Here is a 19,348-nt window from a genome sequence, read left to right on the forward strand (position 1 = left end):
TTTTGTGCACAGAACACAAGTCATAGTTTTCTTTGGTTCAAGTTCAATGAATTATACTGATTATTGGGTGCATTTCTACAAATACTCAAGAGGCAACAAAAGTGCATAGTACTAGAAGTAAGGATATTAGATACCGCTTTTTTCAGACCAGAGTATTCAACTCTTGAATAGTCACTGATACTGAAATGCCCCCCCCCCAAAAAAAAACTTAAAAAAAACTGATAGTGACAGATAATTTTAAAGAAAAATCAGTATATCCCAATAGAGCATTTTTCTTTAAAATTGGATGAAATTAATGGTGATTATTTTTTTCTTTTCTTTAGCATTAGTTCAAAAAAGTGACGACAGCGAGGGGGGGAAAAAATCCACACAAAAAAACATGATTTATGTGAAGCCGACACTGCTACAACTAATTGGGTTCTCATAGCTACACAGATCTAATCCTATGGGAACACATGACTATATGCAACCTTATATTTGGTGAATATGTGTTTGCTTTCATTATGAGAATGTAATTTTGCAAGTCAGTCAATAGTTGGTAAGTAAGTAAACATTTAATCAGAAATGCACAACGTAGACACGCATGTAGACGGTCACATATACATAATGCAACGCCATAGATATTTAACATCACATTAAGTCAAACATGGGTCACCAACATCATTTATATTTTATATTTATATATTTTTTCTTTTCTTCTTTTGAATTCTTCTTATTTCTAATTCCTAACCGTAAACGTCACGAGTACCAATACCTTGAAATAAGGCCTCGTATCGGCCTGATACCGATACCTACTCGCTGATCCTTAATTATTATGAGTAGTAGTAGTATATTACGTACAATCTTGCGATGTCAACAAATGTGGAAAGGAGACCCTTATTCAATGAAAAAAAAAAAAAAAGCTAAAAGCAGTGATTATAAGCCTTCGCACACCTTTTTCATTGTGAGTCCTTAAAATGATCATCAAACACAATGCAACATAAGATCCCCAGAAAAAACAACAACAATTTTATCTATCTAGCTATATTTTTTGCAATTTGCTAGTAGTAGCTAATCATTGTCATCTATGGAATGCACCCATTTTTTTCAACTTCCTGTTCACATCCATGCATGTGTCCTTGAGACGTTTTCGTTCGCCCTTTTATGATAGACGTGTACGCCCAATATCGTTTCCACCAGTAAAACGCTTGACACCTCCCCTCCAACCCCCAAATTTCCAGCAGGCACTATTGAGTGATTACTTTGGGGCCATGTTGTGAATGTGGACCCCTAAAATATCTTCTATTTGCACCAGGATACTCACATTTCTGAAAACTGGTGAGTTTCCAAGCATGCCAGGCCCCAAAAAGGCAATTATTTGGTCTCGATAATAATAATAAACCCAGCGATTCCAAGAGGGCCTTCTCACCACCTGGTGCTCAGACCCTATTAATAATAAAATAACATTGTTGTTGTTTTTGCAGAGGTGAAGAACATCATTACAAAAGATGGCCGTAATAGTAGAGACGGCTCTCAGTATAATGCAGTGGAGTTCACCACTACAAAATACAAGAATATTAATGCTGTTGGTCAAGCAGGTCTGCATGCTGGGTCAATTAGGGACCTGCAAGAGGCTTTGAGAGGCCAATATCCATTTGGTTTTATCCCTAAATTGGAAGATCTACTTTAACATTACATGTTGTCTAGACAGCATCCAATTTTTAGTTTTTTACTGTTGTGTTGCTTTGTTTGTGTAGTGTGTACACTGCGAGGTAGGACGCGCAAAACCGTCTTTTTGCCGACCTGCCTTTCAGTCCAATTTGGACCTCCTTGCCATGCACAGTATAAAAACCCATTTCATTTGCTGCTCTTGCCTGGGCGCTAATAGCCGCCAGCCAGTAGCGCTGATAACAAGCAGCTCAATATCCTGACAGCAGTCAAATCCGCGGAAGAGATCAGCTGGCACCAAATGGTTTGAAGCCACGACAGCTGTCAGGCACCACACGGAAGCTTTCTCATCAGGTCACTTCTTCCCAAGAAGCATCCAAAAGCACTCAAAGGCATCACGTATTCATGCCTCGCCGACCCCAAAGTAAGATGACGTCCCTCAGGACAATCCATTAAAATAAAAAATAAAACTTTACTGGCACCTTTCTTTGCTTATTACCAACAAAAACCTCAAAATAACCTCGTCTTTAAATAAATAAGTTGTCCAAACAACCCATTTTCTTGTATGAATAAATTCCAAAGATTTTTATTTGGCCTCAAAGAACTTTTGTTTCTAGGTGTCCTGTTTATAACGTGGAGTGCAGTCATCAATACAGCATTAGTTCAAGAAAGTGACGACGGCGCGAGGGGGGGGGGAAAAAAACATGATTTATGTGAAGTCGACACTGCTACAACTAATTGGGTTCTCATAGCTACACAGATCTAACCCTATGGGAACACATGACTGTATATGCAACCTTATATTTGGTAAATATGTGTTTGCTTTCATTATGGGGATGTAATTTTGCCTGTCAGTCAATAGTTGGTAAGTAAGTAAACATTTAATCAGAAATGCACAACGTAGACACACATGTAGACGGTCACATATACATAATGCAACGCCATAGATATTTAACATCACATTAAGTCAAACATGGGTCACCAACATCATTTATATTGATTCGTCTAAGCAGCTTTGATCTCATGGCATTATAATTACTACTTTTGCTGGTTGGTTTATCACTAACTAATGAGTAGATTTAATAAAATATATAGCATATACTTTATTCATCATTGGATGGAAAATTTCTCTGAGCATTTTTAGCTTTTTTCCCCCCAAAGGAAATAATGGACGTGATGAATTTGCATATGTTGAGCTACAGCTACTTCGCAATAAGTTCCTTGTTCCTGCTCTATGGTGTTGTAATTGCTGGCAGCCTTGTTGCGGTCTTTATTTTTATTTTTTTACTTCTTCTTTCTTTCAAAATAGTCTGTTTCCAAATTCTGCGACACTACAGTTAATGGTTGCACTTTCTTTTTGTGGCATGTTCCTTACCTTGTAAAGTGTAGATTTGTTTCTAAAGTCATTGTATATAATTGGTTATATAAAAAAGAAAGAAAACATGCCATGACATAGAGCTAGTAAAGTGTTTGTAGGGGATCCCCCCCCCCCCCACACACACACACACACACCCTTTCAGTTCTCGTGATATATATTTTTTTCTTACTATTTTTTTGTGTGTGTTCGTGTGGCTAAAACAAATTCCAGCCACAGTTTGCATCAGTGGTTATCTGGTGGTGCCGTCTTGAGTTACTTAGCCCCATTTCCAACACTAAAGCATGCCGCTTGCTAGCTAGCCAGCTAGCCTACATTCCAAAAATGTGTTTTCTCTGGTATCCACAATTTATATATCAGCTCGGTGTCTTTATTTAAATTTCCAAGTGAAGAAGTGCAAGCCCCAGAAATTTGTTAGCATTGGAGCTAGTTGGTGGCTAGCGCCTCTTGTCACAGAGTGTACAGCACAATGACGCCCTAGTGGGTTATCTTCCAGCCACCTGAAGCTTTTTAGCGGCTATATTTTTACTGTCCAAACATGATGAAGTAGCATCCACTTTTTAACAGGACAATTGTGACTGGAGACCAACGATTGATGATTTTGAAGCCCCACATTCGGCAGGATTTGTACACAAGCAATTACAAAGTACATTTTCTGTAATATTATGTATGTCCCCTTTAAAACTACGGTAATCAAGGCTCAGACACAATTGTTGCAAGCACAATATTCAAGTTGACAACTGATCATTTGTATCACTACAGAGGCCCGACTACAGGTAGAGGAGACGGAGTCAAACGTGACCGTACCAGAGTCCGGCTCAATCCGCCTGGGCTGCAGCATCCCCTCCCAGTCATCCCGAGACTCGCGTTTCTCCGTGTCCTGGTACGTGGAGCGCCCCGAGGACGACGACGACGACGACGACGACGACCTGCTGCCGGCTGGAGAAGAGCGGGAGTGCGTGTTCTCCATCGGGCACGACGCCATCTTCGGGAACGGCAACTGCAGTCCCAGAGAGGAGGCGGGGCCCAACTCCCGCTTGCAGTTTGAGAGGAGCGTCTCGGACCAGTACAGCCTGACCATTCAGGGAGCCCGGCCGACGGACAGGGGGCGCTACTATTGCCACGTGGAGGAGTGGCTGCTCAACCCTCGCAACGCTTGGTACCGCCTGGCCACCAACAACTCAGGCTTCATCACTGTCAATGTACTGCAACGAGGTGAGCGCTTACTGTCTTGTATAAGTGTGTATACTGCACATTTTTGCACTACTACTGTATCTTAGAAATAGAAATTAATTTGGAAATGAATGTGAGTATAGCTCACACTGCCTCCCGCCACACACGAGGATGATGAAAGTTCCACTTAACTGTAAAAAAAGTTTTTTTTTTCAGTTTAAAATGGCTTACCTTAATCAGAATCCCGTGCTGTAAAGTAGCCAAAAGTACAATCTTGGTGGGTTAGTGCACCCAAGGTTACTTTAGTACTTAACAAAATAATTAAAACTAAAATAAAAATAAAACATTTTCATTAACAAAATAAAATCAAAACGAAAAATGCTTTTAAAAATAAAGAACTGAAACTACATTTTACAAAACTAACAAAAATTAACTATAACTATAGTGAAACTTTCCTTAGTTTTCATCCTTAGTGTAATCAATTTAAAAAAATAAAATATCAAATAAAAGTCCATTACTTTTTTTATTTTATTTATCATGGTATTTATTAAAAATATTGCACACAAGTAATACACATTTTTTAAAACGAAAACTAATACTAAAACTAAACTAAAACTAAGCATTTTTTTAAATAAATAAAATTAATAAAAACTAACAGAGCTGCCCTGAAAAGTAATTAAAACTAACTAAATTTAATATAACTAAAACGAAATAATAACTAACTATAATAAAAAATTCCAAAACCATAATAACCCTGACTGCACCTTTTACCATAGTAAATCCTTGTTATGCAACCCAAACCTGGATTTGGGCCCAGTTCTCTTGGGTCGAAAAGTGCCCAAGACACCTACGAGGCAGACTTGTTGATGGCAATTGTGATGGGAGGCGCTTTCTGTTACAAACGGCCTCGCAGATCAGCATCCTCCTTCAGACACCATTTGTCACTAAACTCCGAGGAGTCATTTTAAGAAGAAGTCTAACACGTGTACACTTGACCATGACATTTTGGCGTGCTCGCCAGATCACTACGTCCCCTCTCCCAATGTAGCCGCCCCACTCCAATCTTCCTCGTCACCCTCGTCTGGGGTATTTTGCAAAACGACTCAAGCATCCTTCAAACTGGTTACACCAATTTCTCAGGCAGAGTCCCAGATTGAAAATCCTTGACCTCGAGACTCAAGAGAGATTTTTTAGCTCGATTGTCCCTCATCACGGCGGCACCGTCGTGTTTCAGATAATAGTTCCAATTAGTCCATACAGTACTACGACTGTAAAGAGCCACATTTTTGTTGCATGTAAGAAGGAAGATGCTGCCGTCGCCGCGCTCATCCCGCTTTGCCGGCATCAAACATTATATGGAGCTCGTGTTAATCCACTTCCCTTTTGATCTGCTCGATTTATGCTCGACATGCATAGCTTTAACTTCTAAGCTTGGATGTACACTCTGTGGTTCATTTGACAAAATTCATTTTTTTAATACAGTATGAATAGAAAGACATGAAATTGGACATCCTTTGATGTGGTTCTGACTTTTTTCCCGCCATTTGATAGACACTCAAAAGTTGGCGTCATTGTTTTATGAAATAATGTATCTGGTGTGTGTGGGCCTGGGAGAATTGGATTTATCCAATTACGCCAGATATAAAATGTCTACACACCCCTGTTCAAACATCAAATATAATGATATATTTAGTCATTTTTCACCATTAATGTGACCTATACGCTTTGGACCGGGCCCCAGTGGGCCGCACAGTTGAAAGAATAAAAAAAGCGTACTGTACTTCCGGTTAATTGATTAGCCAAGACTTAAAAATATTTTATTTTGAAACGTGACCGGATTCTCTCTGTTTACGATGGACTTTTGACGCATGTCGAGATGCTAATGATCTCAGTGGCGTAGCGCTGATGCTAATCGACAAGTTAGCAAAATGAGTAAAAAAAACTGAGATATTTGGAAAGTTTATTTGCAACGGAGAAAAGGAGCTTATGACCAAGAAGAAAAAGAAAGGTGCATGGACTTACAGCTACAGGTAATTCCCACGCATGATGGCCCTCTCTTCGGCGAGCGGCTCTTAATTTAGCGTTATGTTGAGTAAGTTACTCATGGACTTTAGATTTGTTCTGTGATGCCTTGTTGTGTTTGCGGTGCCCTCCTTAAATCTATCTATCTCTTAAATGTGACAATAATAAAATAAATATTGATTGTTGAAGGTACGAAATGACCTCATGTGTGTGTGTCCGCCGGCAGAGTCCAGCGTCAAGTCGGTGGTGTGCTCCAACGAGGCGCTCTTCTACTTCGTCTTCTTCTACCCGTTCCCCATCTTCGGCATGCTCCTCATCGCCCTGCTGCTGGTGCGCTTCAAGAGCCGCAACAACAACAAGAGCCAGGAGGGCAAAAACGGCGCCCCCCTCCTGTGGATCAAGGAACCGCACCTCAGCTACTCGCCCACCTGTCTGGACCCGCCCGCGCTCAGCCTGCACCCCGGCTCCGTCGACTAGAGCCGGGGCCAGGACTCCGCTTCGGGGATTCCCCCGTCCGTCGCTCACTGCTGTCCTGAACCATCAGTCGCTCGGCTGCCTGATTATTCTGTGTGTGCGTGAGTGTCATTTTTGTGTGTCTCCGTGTGAAATTTTCAGCACACTTTTGAAGAGAAGGAACTCTCAGCATTGATTGGACCCTCCCCCCCCCCTTCCCCCCTTTTGAGAAAAAAACAAAAAGCTCGACAGTCCTGATCCAAGAGCAGCCTGGCCTACTAAGTTGGTTGCCATGGCGATGCTCCGAGCCCACTGACTCCATAGCTGGCGACTTGGCAGCCTCGCCAAGAGACAAAGGAAAGGTCCACCTGGCCCTGAGAAGAATTTGGCCCACTGAAGCAAGTCCTGGAGCACCATTTTCACACTGCGGGGAAACAAACAAAACTAACAGGGACTGCTCCACATCCTGCCGAGGATCTTCTCCATCACTTGCCAAGACGTCCTAATTCCCAAGCTGATTGGTCCAAAAGCGGCTCGGCTCGTAAAGGCGTCCGCTTACCTCCTGCTGTGAACGTTTTTACTCTCAATTGAAAATTACACGGCGGGAATTAAAACCTCGCGCATTTCCTTTGAATTTGTTCCGTGCTATTGTGTTCAAAAGATATGTGAAAAATGACTTTTTACTCTGAAGTAGTGTGTACATACTGTAAGACACACGCACACACACACACACATGCGTGGGTGGTGCAAAATGTGTTTGTTTTAAAGAGTTTTCTATTTATTGTTTTATACTTGTTTGCATAGCTGTTTGTTTTTTGTTTTTTTGCTTTGGAATTCTCCGCTGCTTGCGTTACCTGGCAACTGCACTGAGCAGACGATGCCAGTCGGCTGCGTGATGGCGAGCGCTCGCTTGGAGATTCTTCATTTCCGGCCAAATGAATTGAGGGCGAGTTGTGGCTTTACGTGTGCGACATTCAGAAAAGACCAACCAAAAAAAAAAAAAAGCCTCCCGCTCACTTTCAAGTTTATTTTGTGACGCTTTGCCTCAGATGGATTTTTTTTGTGCGTGTTTTTTTTTTTTCTTTTCTTCAAAAAGTGTCTCACTCAACATGCCTCCTAAAACGAGGCAGAAGGGGAAAATTGCATCGCCTTCCCGAGAATGCAAGAGACAGAAAAGACTGACACTTGAACCCTTTCACTGCCAGACTGGACCTAAAATGAGAGGAGGGGGCGGGGGATAGAAATAGAAATGAAACCCCGCCCCCAACAAGCCCCTCCCCCTCCTCCAACTTTGTCGTCTCAGTCGTGTCAACATGTATATTGCATGACAAAACCGCAGGAGGCATTTTAGATGTTTTGTAAACTTGGAACTCTCCTGAGCGTCGTGTTTGTGTGACAGAGCGCCGCCCCGAACCCCCGCTGGACTTCCTGAGCCTCGTTGGTTGCCCCCTCCCCCACAGCACCACACACAAATGAACATGTAATGTTTGCTAATACAGGGGGTCCTTGGTGTATGAGTTAGCGTAAGAAAATCTGATCCAGGTTTTATATTTATGGTCTAGAAGTTTTTTTTCATACAAATATTGACTGTAATTAAGACTTTACTACCGTGCTATAGCATACAGAAGTTTTTTTGATAGAGCTATGTCATATACTGAGGACCCCCTAAACACTATATTGATGCTGTCCAATGAAAATTGTGTATGGTAAAATATCCAAGTGTGATACGGCTCACAATCTTATACAATGTTGTCTCAAGAATTTAGTAGGAAGTGGTACGAAAAGTTGGCACTGTGCAATTCGATCGACTATACTACAAGCTAAAGGAGTACAATCTGAACAATTGGGAAAAAAAAAATTCGAGCAACCATATATTTTGAGGCTTCACTAACGCAAACTGTATATTTTTGGGGTGGAACCACAAAATCATGGTGCGATTGTCAAGCATAAAAGCAAACAGAGAAAGATATTTTCGAGGCAATGAACGATCACGCCACATACGGCCTGCATTTTGCCAACAGAGGCTCTCCACGCTTTGCTTTTTAGACATGGGTACATATTAAATATGTATAGTTGTATATACAGTACTGTACTGGTAATATTTTCTACAATTTCCAGGTGACTCTTTGTGAGCTGCAACAGTGCATTGCATTCGTACCAAATCCTACTAAATTGTGACTTTTTTTGTTTGTGATTTTTAACAGAAATAACCATGTGGACATCATTTGAATGCCACGTTCATACAAAATGGACACCAAGTAGTACAAAATGTTCCAATCTACCTTGAGAGTGTGTTTCTAACATGGTCACGCAAGCCTCCACAATGGCAGCTTCACATCCAATTAGAAAAAAAACAATTAGCAAATCACAAGTATTCCACAGTGGCCTCCATGTGGGATTGCTTCATGCAACCAAAGCACACTTTTCGACACGCACACATACAGTATGTCGAGTGTTATTGTTCTACAAGATGAGAACACACAGCTATGAACGAGTAGTTGATTTCCCTTTGTGTGCATGTAAGCTGCCGCGTGAAGGTTTGCAAGGTGCTTAGGAAACATGGCCTCCTTCAATTTCAATGAAATGTGATTGTATTCGTCCTCCCCAAGCAGTTGCATTTCATGCAGCTTGAAATCCCCCCGTGGCCAGGAAGCGAAGGACCGCCACCATTGCCGGAGCTGTACAGATCTGACTGGTGTTTTTTGTAGTAATAATCCTACTATTAAATTAACAAAGGATGACGAGTAGCATCCCTAGCTGCCTCCGAGGGTTCATTTGAGACGGTGTCGTAGCTGCCTTTGTGAGGGCTGCATGTGTCCACTGTTTGCTGGCTCCACCCACCATTTAGCTGTCCAAAATAGTTTGTGGTGATCTTTTCGGTTCAGCCAGTAATGCTCGGTGATGTATTTTTTTTTTTATATCACTATGGTTTGTTGTTTTTTTTATTTAATTTTATTTTGTTCTTCTGTCCAATAGTTGCCATTGTGACCATTAAAAAGGCACTTTGCTATTGTCGGTTTATTGCAATAAAAATACTTACAGAGACGATTGATTTCTTTCAAGCACAAAACAAAGATCCACTTTTTCCACATGTACTATGCTGTGTATAGATGGTTATATTTAAAATTAATTAAATAAATTTAAAAAAAGTGAATTAACAAAATATACAGAGCAACATTTTATACAGTAAAATTACAGAGGTCTTTTTTAAATTAAATTAATTAAAAGTAACAAATCCACAAAATGATGCATAGGAGCTACTATTTAAATTTTGGGGTCATAAAATACAAATTGTTACAATTAAGTACAAATTATGCAGTTAAATATAAATGGATTTAAAAATTTGTTAATATAAATAAAATTTGAATTAAATGCCAAATTAATCACAATGCAGAAAATTTTTTTTTTAAATAGCATATGAATAATAAATAAGCGAGGTAAAATTACATTAAGGTAATCAAATAGATTTTTACACAAAGTTATTTCATATTAATATGAATGAGTTAAATGCCAAATTAACCACAATAAATAACAAAGTATTAATTTTCTGTTTGTCACAAAACTATTTTTTTTAAATGCATTTTACTATTTTGTGAGTTTGTATTATTTGTGATGTGCTTTATATGCATATCAAGTTATTTTATCTTTAAAAAAAAATACTAAAAAACTTTATGACCCACAAACAAAATCTGAAGAAATGGCTTTCCTAAAAAAAAGAAATGTTTTTGAATGAAAACTAATATTCTTAAAACAGCCAAATAAATAACAGAATCCTTACACTGTATGATTCCTAAAGCTGTATAAATTGCCATTAAATAATGTGAAATCATAAAATTTCATTTTAATGTCAAGAGGGATTAAAAGCTCTGCAGGCTTTAGCGTGTTGCTGTCCCACCTGGGCGGCATGTGACCTTTGAACCACTAAACATCAGAGTTAAGGAGTTGCAAATGGGGAGAAAGAAAATGTCTCTCTATATACAGTATATTGTATATATATATATATAATGTATACTTTATACTGTATGTATTTCTTTCCTGATGACTCCCACTGAAGCCAAGAGCAAACGCACACCACCTGTTCATACATCACAGTGCCAGGACAGGAAAATAGCAAGCACCGGAACATCAATCATCCGTACTGTACATACTTGTATAAAACATGGCGTGGTTGTTCCGGTTGTAGATTTGAGGCTCTGCTGGAGATTTGGAGCAGCTCCTGACAAAAATCTCTCTAGACTGAAAGGAAGACTCACATTTAAATCTAGCAGGCATTTAAATGCTTGTGTTACTGTGAGCCCGAGCCAACTCGCAACTTCAGGATGGAGGAAAAAAACAACAGAATTGTCCCTTTCAGTGCTTTCAGTCTTTTTGTCCCACTTTTCTCCTGTTTCTTGAGCAAACACAAGAGGAGAGAGCTTCAGTTTGCAATCGTGACAACACTCACTTCTGCTCAACTAATAGACATTAACAAATAAATAAAAAATCCCCTCAAATAAATGCCCTCATATTATATTTGGCATTTATGTAAGTGAGCAACAACCTCCCATCTATGCCAATGTGATAGATGCAGTGACAATTAAGTGCTTATCCTTAAGCAAATAAACACCTTACCTCAAATAAGCACACACATATTGCATAACACTGATACTTTTTAACTCATTCACTGCCATTGACGGCTATTGACGTAAAAAATTCATCTGAACTATTTCTATTGTTTAAAATTGTTTCCACTTTTGTTAACAAGAGTATGACTAGAATTTTGTAATTGTACATTTAGAACAGATATAAAATTTATGATTAACCGTGAGTTAACTATTGAAGTCATGCGATTAATTACAATTAAACATTTTAATCACCTGGCGCGATTAAAGAAAAGATTATTAAAAATTAGGAGCGTCAGGCGATTACAATTTTGAATCGTCATTAATTGACTTCACGAGTTAACTCACGATTAATCACAAATTTTATATCTGTTCTAAATATACAATAAAAATTCTAGGTTTTCATACTCTTCTTAACAAAAATGGGAAAAATGTTAAACTAATAGAAATAGTTCAAATAAATATTTGACGTCTATAACCGTCAATGGCAGTAAATGAGTTAATAATACTATACTAGTTTACATACTACTTCACATTATAGCAACCAACAATCCCATATCTTCTCCACTATTATCAAGCCATGCCTCTGCTAATCGCCTCGTACCTAAAATGAAAGCTCATCTCAAGTACCAGCAGTTTATGTAAGTAACTTATTTAAGAAACCGACATCATCCATTCTGCTCCACTATAATTGATGCCATTCTTTATTGAAGTACCTTGTATTATACCAAATAATGCCTCACCTCAAATAAATTCCTAAAATAGTCTCCTTTCTGTTCTTCTGAGATACCCAGATACCCTTACCTCACCGCCCCGAAAAACAAATAAATGCCTCATCCCAAATAATAATACTAATAATAATCCTTATGTATATGGCAAATAATTGGCTCATCTCCAATAAATTCCCAAGGGGATTTACTCTTCATTTAAGATACCAACACTCTCACTTATGTGCCACTATAATAAATGTTGTGCTGGTACTTGAACGAATAGACACCTGACCTCAAATAAATGCCTGCAGAGCTCCACTTTTCATTGATGTGATCAACACTCTTCCTTCTCTTCCATAATAATTGATTTACCTAAATAATTTGCCACGTACCTGAGCAAATAAATACCACACCTCAATAAATACCCACAACGCTCTACTTTGCATTCAAGTGACCAACACTTTCTCTTGTTCCACTATATTAAATGCCGCACCTCAGTTAATCACCTTGTACTTGAAATGGATGCCTCGCCTCAAATCAGGGCTCCACTTTGCATTGAATTCAAAATAACAATATATATTGTAATATATACCTTAATCACCTTATACTTGTACAAATAAGTGCCTCACCTAAAATAAATACCTGCCAAGGCTCACTTTGCATCAAAGTAACCAAAACTTTTCCCATCATTTACTGACGGGAAAAGATTACAGAAAGCCGGCAATCGACGTGTAGCGGACGATGCGGGCTTGACGCCCTGTTAGACTTTTGTAAGAAAGCACGGCGCTTTGTGAACTGTGAGTCACATCGTGATGCAAGCGTGAGTCAATACGAGGGAGAAATTCTGCTCAGTCCAAGTTGAGCATTCACGAGAGCGCCAGAGCGGCGCTTTCCCAAACGAGGCGTTCAAAAGAGGCAGAAGGAGAAACGCGATATTGACGCAACATCGCCGCCCTGCGAGCTCGCCGGCGAGCACCCGAGAGACAATAATGGAATCACAATGGGAAAAGTTTGCCCGTCATCGTGCTGGAAACAGAAAGCAGATGTAACGATTTGCACAAAACACAAACACGGCTGACTCTCACTTGCTTTTCTCATTTTTCTAAGACGGCCTGCCAGTGGTTGACGAAGCCATCTGCTGGAAAAAAAACACAGAAAATTGATTGGAAGAAGCCAGAATAAACTCGCAAGGTAGTCAACAAATATTCTCTCTCTGTATCTTGTGGATCTTAAAAAAATCTATTGTCAAATCCCAAACAGCTTTGAAATGAGGTCTTATCGTATAATAGAAAAGTACAAAGACGAATATGGCCACAAAGAAAAGAAAAGTAGATAAAAAATAATATTCACCCTTTTCTCATCATATTTTTATTTTATTTTATTTTTTATTTGGACTTAATTGTAGTATAATTTAAAAAAATCATTACACAACTTAAATATTCAAATAGATTCTCACAAAATTTAATTTATGGATTCCTGTTCATAATATTATTCATTATTTTAAAAGAAAATAATTGTAATGTTAACACTTGATTCTGGTAAAATTATTATATTCATTCTTGACTTTCATTTTTGTAATGCCAAGACTTTATTGTAGTATCATTTAATATTTTTATTTAAGAATAAAATCTCATAAAATGATGCACTTATTTGCATAAAATTCTAAACCGTACCTCATAAATTGACTTTTTTCTTTTAAATTGTGACAAATTCTCTTAATGTGGCAATTTTATGTATTTTTCATCAAACATCAAACTTTTTCTCCTATTATTTATCGTTGTCAAAAAATGTTAAATTTCTTGCAATATTGGGATTTATTCTAGTAGAATTATGACTTTTTGCCGTAATATTTTATTTCAATGCATTCATTCTTGTACTATAAAGACTTTTTTTTCTCTTTTTTAAATTACAACTTTTTAATAAAGGTATGCTAGTTGCTGAAACATGTTGACTTTAAATCCCACCTTTTTCTCATATTATTTATTGTTTTAAAAAATGTGGGCTTGGTTAAAATGAGTGCCCATCCCACCTCCCTGACTGTATCAGAAATTGAGCCACTTAGCGTCAGCATTGATTTGGCAATTTTTAACGATAAAACTAAAAAAGTTTTTTTCATTTTTAGTCTTTGGGTAATTAATTTAATGCATGCGCCTTTGGGGATGATTTTAAATGTGATTTTAAGTAGATTTATTTTGATATTAACTGCAATAAGGACATTTGAAAGTGTGTCACACAAAAGTGACTTCATCTAGCAGCAGCAGCCAATAGAAAAGCACCTTCGTGGTGTTTTGTAAATATTGTAATACACTTTTTTTTTTTCTACTAAAACTAATACTGAAACTAACTAAAACTAAACATTTCTGAAATAACTAAAACTAATAAAAACTCAATTTTATGTTTGCAAAACTAACTAAAACTAACTATAATTATAGAAAAAATGTCCTTCGTTTTAGTCTTTGGGTAATTAATTTAATGCATGCGCCTTTGGGGATGATTTTAAATGTGATTTTAAGTAGATTTATTTTGATATTAACTGCAATAAGGACATTTGAAAGTGTGTCACAAAAGTGACTTCATCTAGCAGCCAATAGAAAAGCACCTTCGTGGTGTTTTATAAATATTGTAATACACTTCTTTTTTTTTTTTACTAAAACTAATACTGAAACTAACTAAAACTAAACATTTCTGAAATAACTAAAACTAATAAAAACTCAATTTTATGTTTGCAAAACTAACTAAAACTAACTATAATTATAGAAAAAATGTCCTTCGTTTTAGTCTTTGGGTAATTAATTTAATGCATGCGCCTTTGGGGATGATTTAAATGTGATTTCAAGTAGATTTATTTTGATATTAACCGAAATAAGGACGTTTGAAAATGTGTCACACAAAAGTGACTTCATCTAGCAGCAGCAGCCAATAGAAAACCACCTTCGTGGTGTTTTGTAAATATTGTAATACACATTTAAAAAAAAAAAAACTAAAACTAATACTGAAACTAACTAAAACTAAACATTTATGAAATAACTGAAACTAATAAAAACTAACAGAACCACCGTGAAAACTACATTTAAAAAAAAATATATAAAATAAAATAATTCCAAAACGATAATAACCCTGGCTCCAACATAAAAGCAGCCTCTTTGCATTTCCCGATCAGCACTACCGACGCGTAGCCATCAACTTTCACAAGGCTTCTCTGCAAGGTCAAGCCTCTCTCCACAAATCTCCCACGTCACCATCGTCCTCCCTCTCACACATGCGTGTGAGATTGCAGTTTGAAAGCGTCCAACAATGTTCACTTTCAGTCGGATGTGTCGTGACCCCCCGTTGAGCTCGCGAGTCGGAGCCTTGCTTTCAACTGCGGCGGACATTCAAACAAACAAAAATGGTCCCGCAAGCATGTATAATGCATTCCAAACACGCACAAACATTTACCAACAAACTGAAATACCCTCTTCCACATTCATAATTGATACGACTAAATATGTTTGTGTGTGCGTCAGAGCGGGATTAATCCTGCGAAGGTTGTGACATTTACTCCCGCCGCTTGTTCCCCAAAGTCTCACCATTGAGCTGGAGAGCTAATTACCTTCCAGGCTTCCATTGTTCTTTTTTTTTTTGAGAACACACACGGGTCCATGCCAGCTAATAGGTGGAATTACCTCGGAGAGAGGTGCCTAATTTATTTAGACGAGACCTTCTTTTTCTTTTTTTGTCTTTACCCTTGAAGTTGTCACATGACAAACAAGCAGAGAAGATGAATCTGAAGGAGAATGTTGCATGTTAGTGTTGGCAATCCCGTTGGATTCATTTGATTGCTACAGAAATGTTTTACTGTTACGGTCCACTTGCATCAAGGCCATGTGGGCCATCTGGCAACCCGTCGCGGTGCAAAGTAGGACCGAATATCTAAGAAGATGCTGCTGTTTTAGTTAGCAAAGGAAAAAATGTACTTTAATAATATTGTGTAGTTAATAGCACCAAGGTTAACAAAACCTGTGTGCATAATTGCTTGTGTGAACAGAATTACAGTAATGTCACTTATATGCTGTTTTGGACCTCAAAAAGGAAATGAGTTATTTATTTGAGGGAGGTGTTTATTTATTATTAATTCGACTTTTTTTTTTTTTTAAACACACTAACACATCACGACATAGGAAAAACATAATGAAAAAGAATTAGTTGACCAGTCGATTTAATTGGCCAGTATTAGCTATGTTGCAAAAATTCAGTTTTGCCTCTTTTTTTTTTTTTTTTTACATATTCAAACATAATGAAAATGATAATGACTCACCCCCCCCCCCCCCCCCCTCGGAAAAAAAAACAAATCAACCAATTTGTCTCTCTAGTTGGGTTTCCATCCACCCGTTTGTATTCGAATTTTCAAGAAATGTGAAAATAAAAATGAATGGAAACTCTAGAAAATAAAATAAGGGCCCAAAATTTGCAGCCCAAAAAGTTTTTACGCCTGGAGGGGGTATATTTTAAAACATATCGAAAAAAAATGGAAATGCTAATTTTGGCTATGGAAACAGGTTTTGCGAGCGGATACACGTTGCACGTTTTAACCGGATATTACGTCACACGCACGCTTGTAGTAAAGTAGTAAAAGTATGTTTGGGGGCGGGATGAAACTTTTTGGGGATTAATTAAATAAGCAAATGTTAATGCAATTTTATATGGGAAACAGCAAATAAACGCTACGGTTTTATCTAGAGTTAGAAAAGCAAACTCATACGACGTCATCGCACAGCCCAGTTGCTTCCTGGTCTTCTTCTTCTTCTTTTAAATTAATGGTGGATCACATCTCTATGGTGTATACCGCCATCTACAGTGGCGGAGTCCCCTCTCGATATTCCCATAAGAGCAGAACAGATGGAAAACGGGCATAAATCGCATGTCTGTTTTGCGCATTTTCAATAAATTCGCTTAAAATTTTAAAATAAATACACAAATGATGTAAGCTTTAGAGACCAGAAAATATTTTATTTTATTCATTATAATTAACTCATTCACTGCCATAAATTATTTTCTTTTTTTTTTTTTTAAAGATTATTAGAAATTAGGGGCAATAGGCGATTAAAAAAAATTGTAATTAATCGCATGACTTCACTAGTTAACTCACGATTAATCACAAATTCTATATGTTCTAAATGTCCAATTAAAAAAATCTAGGTTTTCATGCTCCTGTTAACTAAAGTGGAAAAAAATGTTAAACATTTTTTTTACTAATTGACTAAGTGATGTTTATAGCCTTTAACGGCAGTGAATTAATTAAAAAAACAAAGAAATAAAATATTATTAAAAATTCGGGGCGTCAGCCGATTAAAGTTTTTAATCGTAATTAATCGCATGACTTCACTAGTTAAATCACGATGAATCACAAATTTTATGTACAAAACTAAATGTACAATAAAAAAAATCTAGATTTTCAAAAAAAGTGGATTTTTTTTTTTAAACTAATAGAAATAGTTCAAATTAATTTTTGACGTTTATAGCCGTCAATGGCAGTGAATGAGTTCATTAGCTGATTAATCGGTTATCAGAATTTTCATAGCACCAGAACCTGACTTTTGGATTCAAGTTTGTGAAAACGCATTTAAAATGACAAAACACACAAATTTACAACTTATCCAATATAAAATTATTCACAGAACATACATTACTCAATATATGATGAAACAAATGGGACTCTCAGACTCCGACATTTGTCTCCAATGCTTACAAAACACTACAGAAACTTATGTTCATGCTTTATGGTTATATACTCCGGTTATGTATTTCTGGACTAAAGTCTTAGAAAAACTTTCCGCTATTTTGGACTGTAGGATACCTTTATCTTCAAACTTGTGTTTGCTAGGTGACCTAACAACAACTGACTTACCACATAAACAATTTCAATCTACACTTGTAGCCCTTACTATCGCAAAAAAAAACAATTCTTGTTAACTGGAAAAATAAACAAACTCTGAATATCGACCAATGGTCTAACCTCCTCATAAATCACATTTTAATGGAAAAAATATCTGCCTCAAATAAAAACCAAATATCAAAATTTATAGAAACATGGTCTACGTATATAGAATTTTTTTTAACCTAATTCTGGTTACTTAATTCTGTCTGTTAGCGAGAGCCACTACATCGTGATAACTTACATTGATGTTTCTGCATTTGGCAATTTATTATTATATTATATTATTAGTATGGGATTTTTTTTAATGGGCTTTAGGTGAAAAAAGAGAAAAAAAAAAAAGGTTATCAGAATTTTCTTCAGCCAAACATCGGAATCTGCATCAGCCCCCCCCAAAAAAAATCTAAACATATCAGTCAGGCCTAGTATACGCAAATGATTTAGTATAAGTGTGCTCCTGTTCCCGACTGTCGTTGAGAAGCTTTTGTGTACACAATCCATGACAAGTTCCATCAATTTTGCACAGCTGCTTATGTGTACCTGGACATTAGCGTCATCGTTCCCATCATTCACAACAGCACTTGGCCGCGGGGCAAGACAGCGAGTCTTTTGTTATGAATTTTGCACATGTCGTATTTTGATTGTTATTACGCTCACGCGCGCTCAATCACAAGCGAGGGCGGCAACAACAACAGCGGCGGCAGCGAGTTCATCATCTCCTCTGGGATGCCGAGTAATTATGACGGAGAAAGCGAAGGCAAAGATCCGCCTAATATTTCTTTAGTGCTGAAGAACAGAGAGGAGGGAGGCACGCGGGAAGATATTTAATATAATGCTGGAATGGAATGAAGAAGGGTGAAAGGGAATGAATGCAGCGGGGAATAGATGCAAAAAGTGGCAGAGAGAGGAAAGAAGACGATGCAGTAAGTCTTGCCTCCTGGGAGCCAGCGCGACTTCAAACAGCCTCTTTTCATTAGTTCGCTGCATATTTGACGACTTCTCATACTTCGCACAGCCCTCGTGCGAATATGGTGAAACTCACAATCGAGTTTCGGTGCGCGGGGCAACTGCGCACATGTAGGTTTAACTTCGATTGTATTTATTTATTTTTGGGTCACACGAGGAGATTTTGCCTGCAAGTGATTTATTATTGATATACATGACGTAAGTGTAAGTAAGAGTCCACAATCCACTGTTATTTCATAGAACATCACATCCTGAGGGACGGGATGAAATACGAGTGACGTCATGTATTGTTTGGCACAAGATAATCAAAGCTATTCAACAATTGAGATCAAAGAAAAACATTGGGAAATAAATGTTGGCACAAAGTGGCGTACTATATTTGAGAAGTGCCTTTAACTCATTCACTGTCATTGATGACTATAGACGTCAAAAATTAATTTGAAATATTTCTTTAAGTTTCACATTTTTTTCCACTTTTGTTAACAAG

At 37.6% G+C, this 19,348-nt stretch overlaps 1 protein-coding gene across 3 annotated transcripts in view; it reads left to right on the forward strand.

Moving 5' to 3' along the window:
* Positions 1–9,715, forward strand: part of igsf3 (immunoglobulin superfamily, member 3) — a 106,945-nt gene extending 97,230 nt beyond the window's left edge. For all 3 annotated transcript variants that reach the window (XM_077579433.1, XM_077579435.1, XM_077579434.1), the window contains exons 9-10: positions 3,785–4,237; positions 6,444–9,715. In XM_077579433.1, coding sequence (XP_077435559.1) covers positions 3,785–4,237; positions 6,444–6,694 — 704 coding nt within the window. In that variant the 3' untranslated portion in view covers positions 6,695–9,715. The remainder of the gene's footprint in view (positions 1–3,784; positions 4,238–6,443) is intronic.
* Positions 9,716–19,348: the final 9,633 nt, after the last annotated feature.

The sequence above is a fragment of the Vanacampus margaritifer genome, chromosome 11 (assembly GCF_051991255.1).
Source record: "Vanacampus margaritifer isolate UIUO_Vmar chromosome 11, RoL_Vmar_1.0, whole genome shotgun sequence".
Classification (NCBI taxonomy): domain Eukaryota; kingdom Metazoa; phylum Chordata; class Actinopteri; order Syngnathiformes; family Syngnathidae; genus Vanacampus; species Vanacampus margaritifer.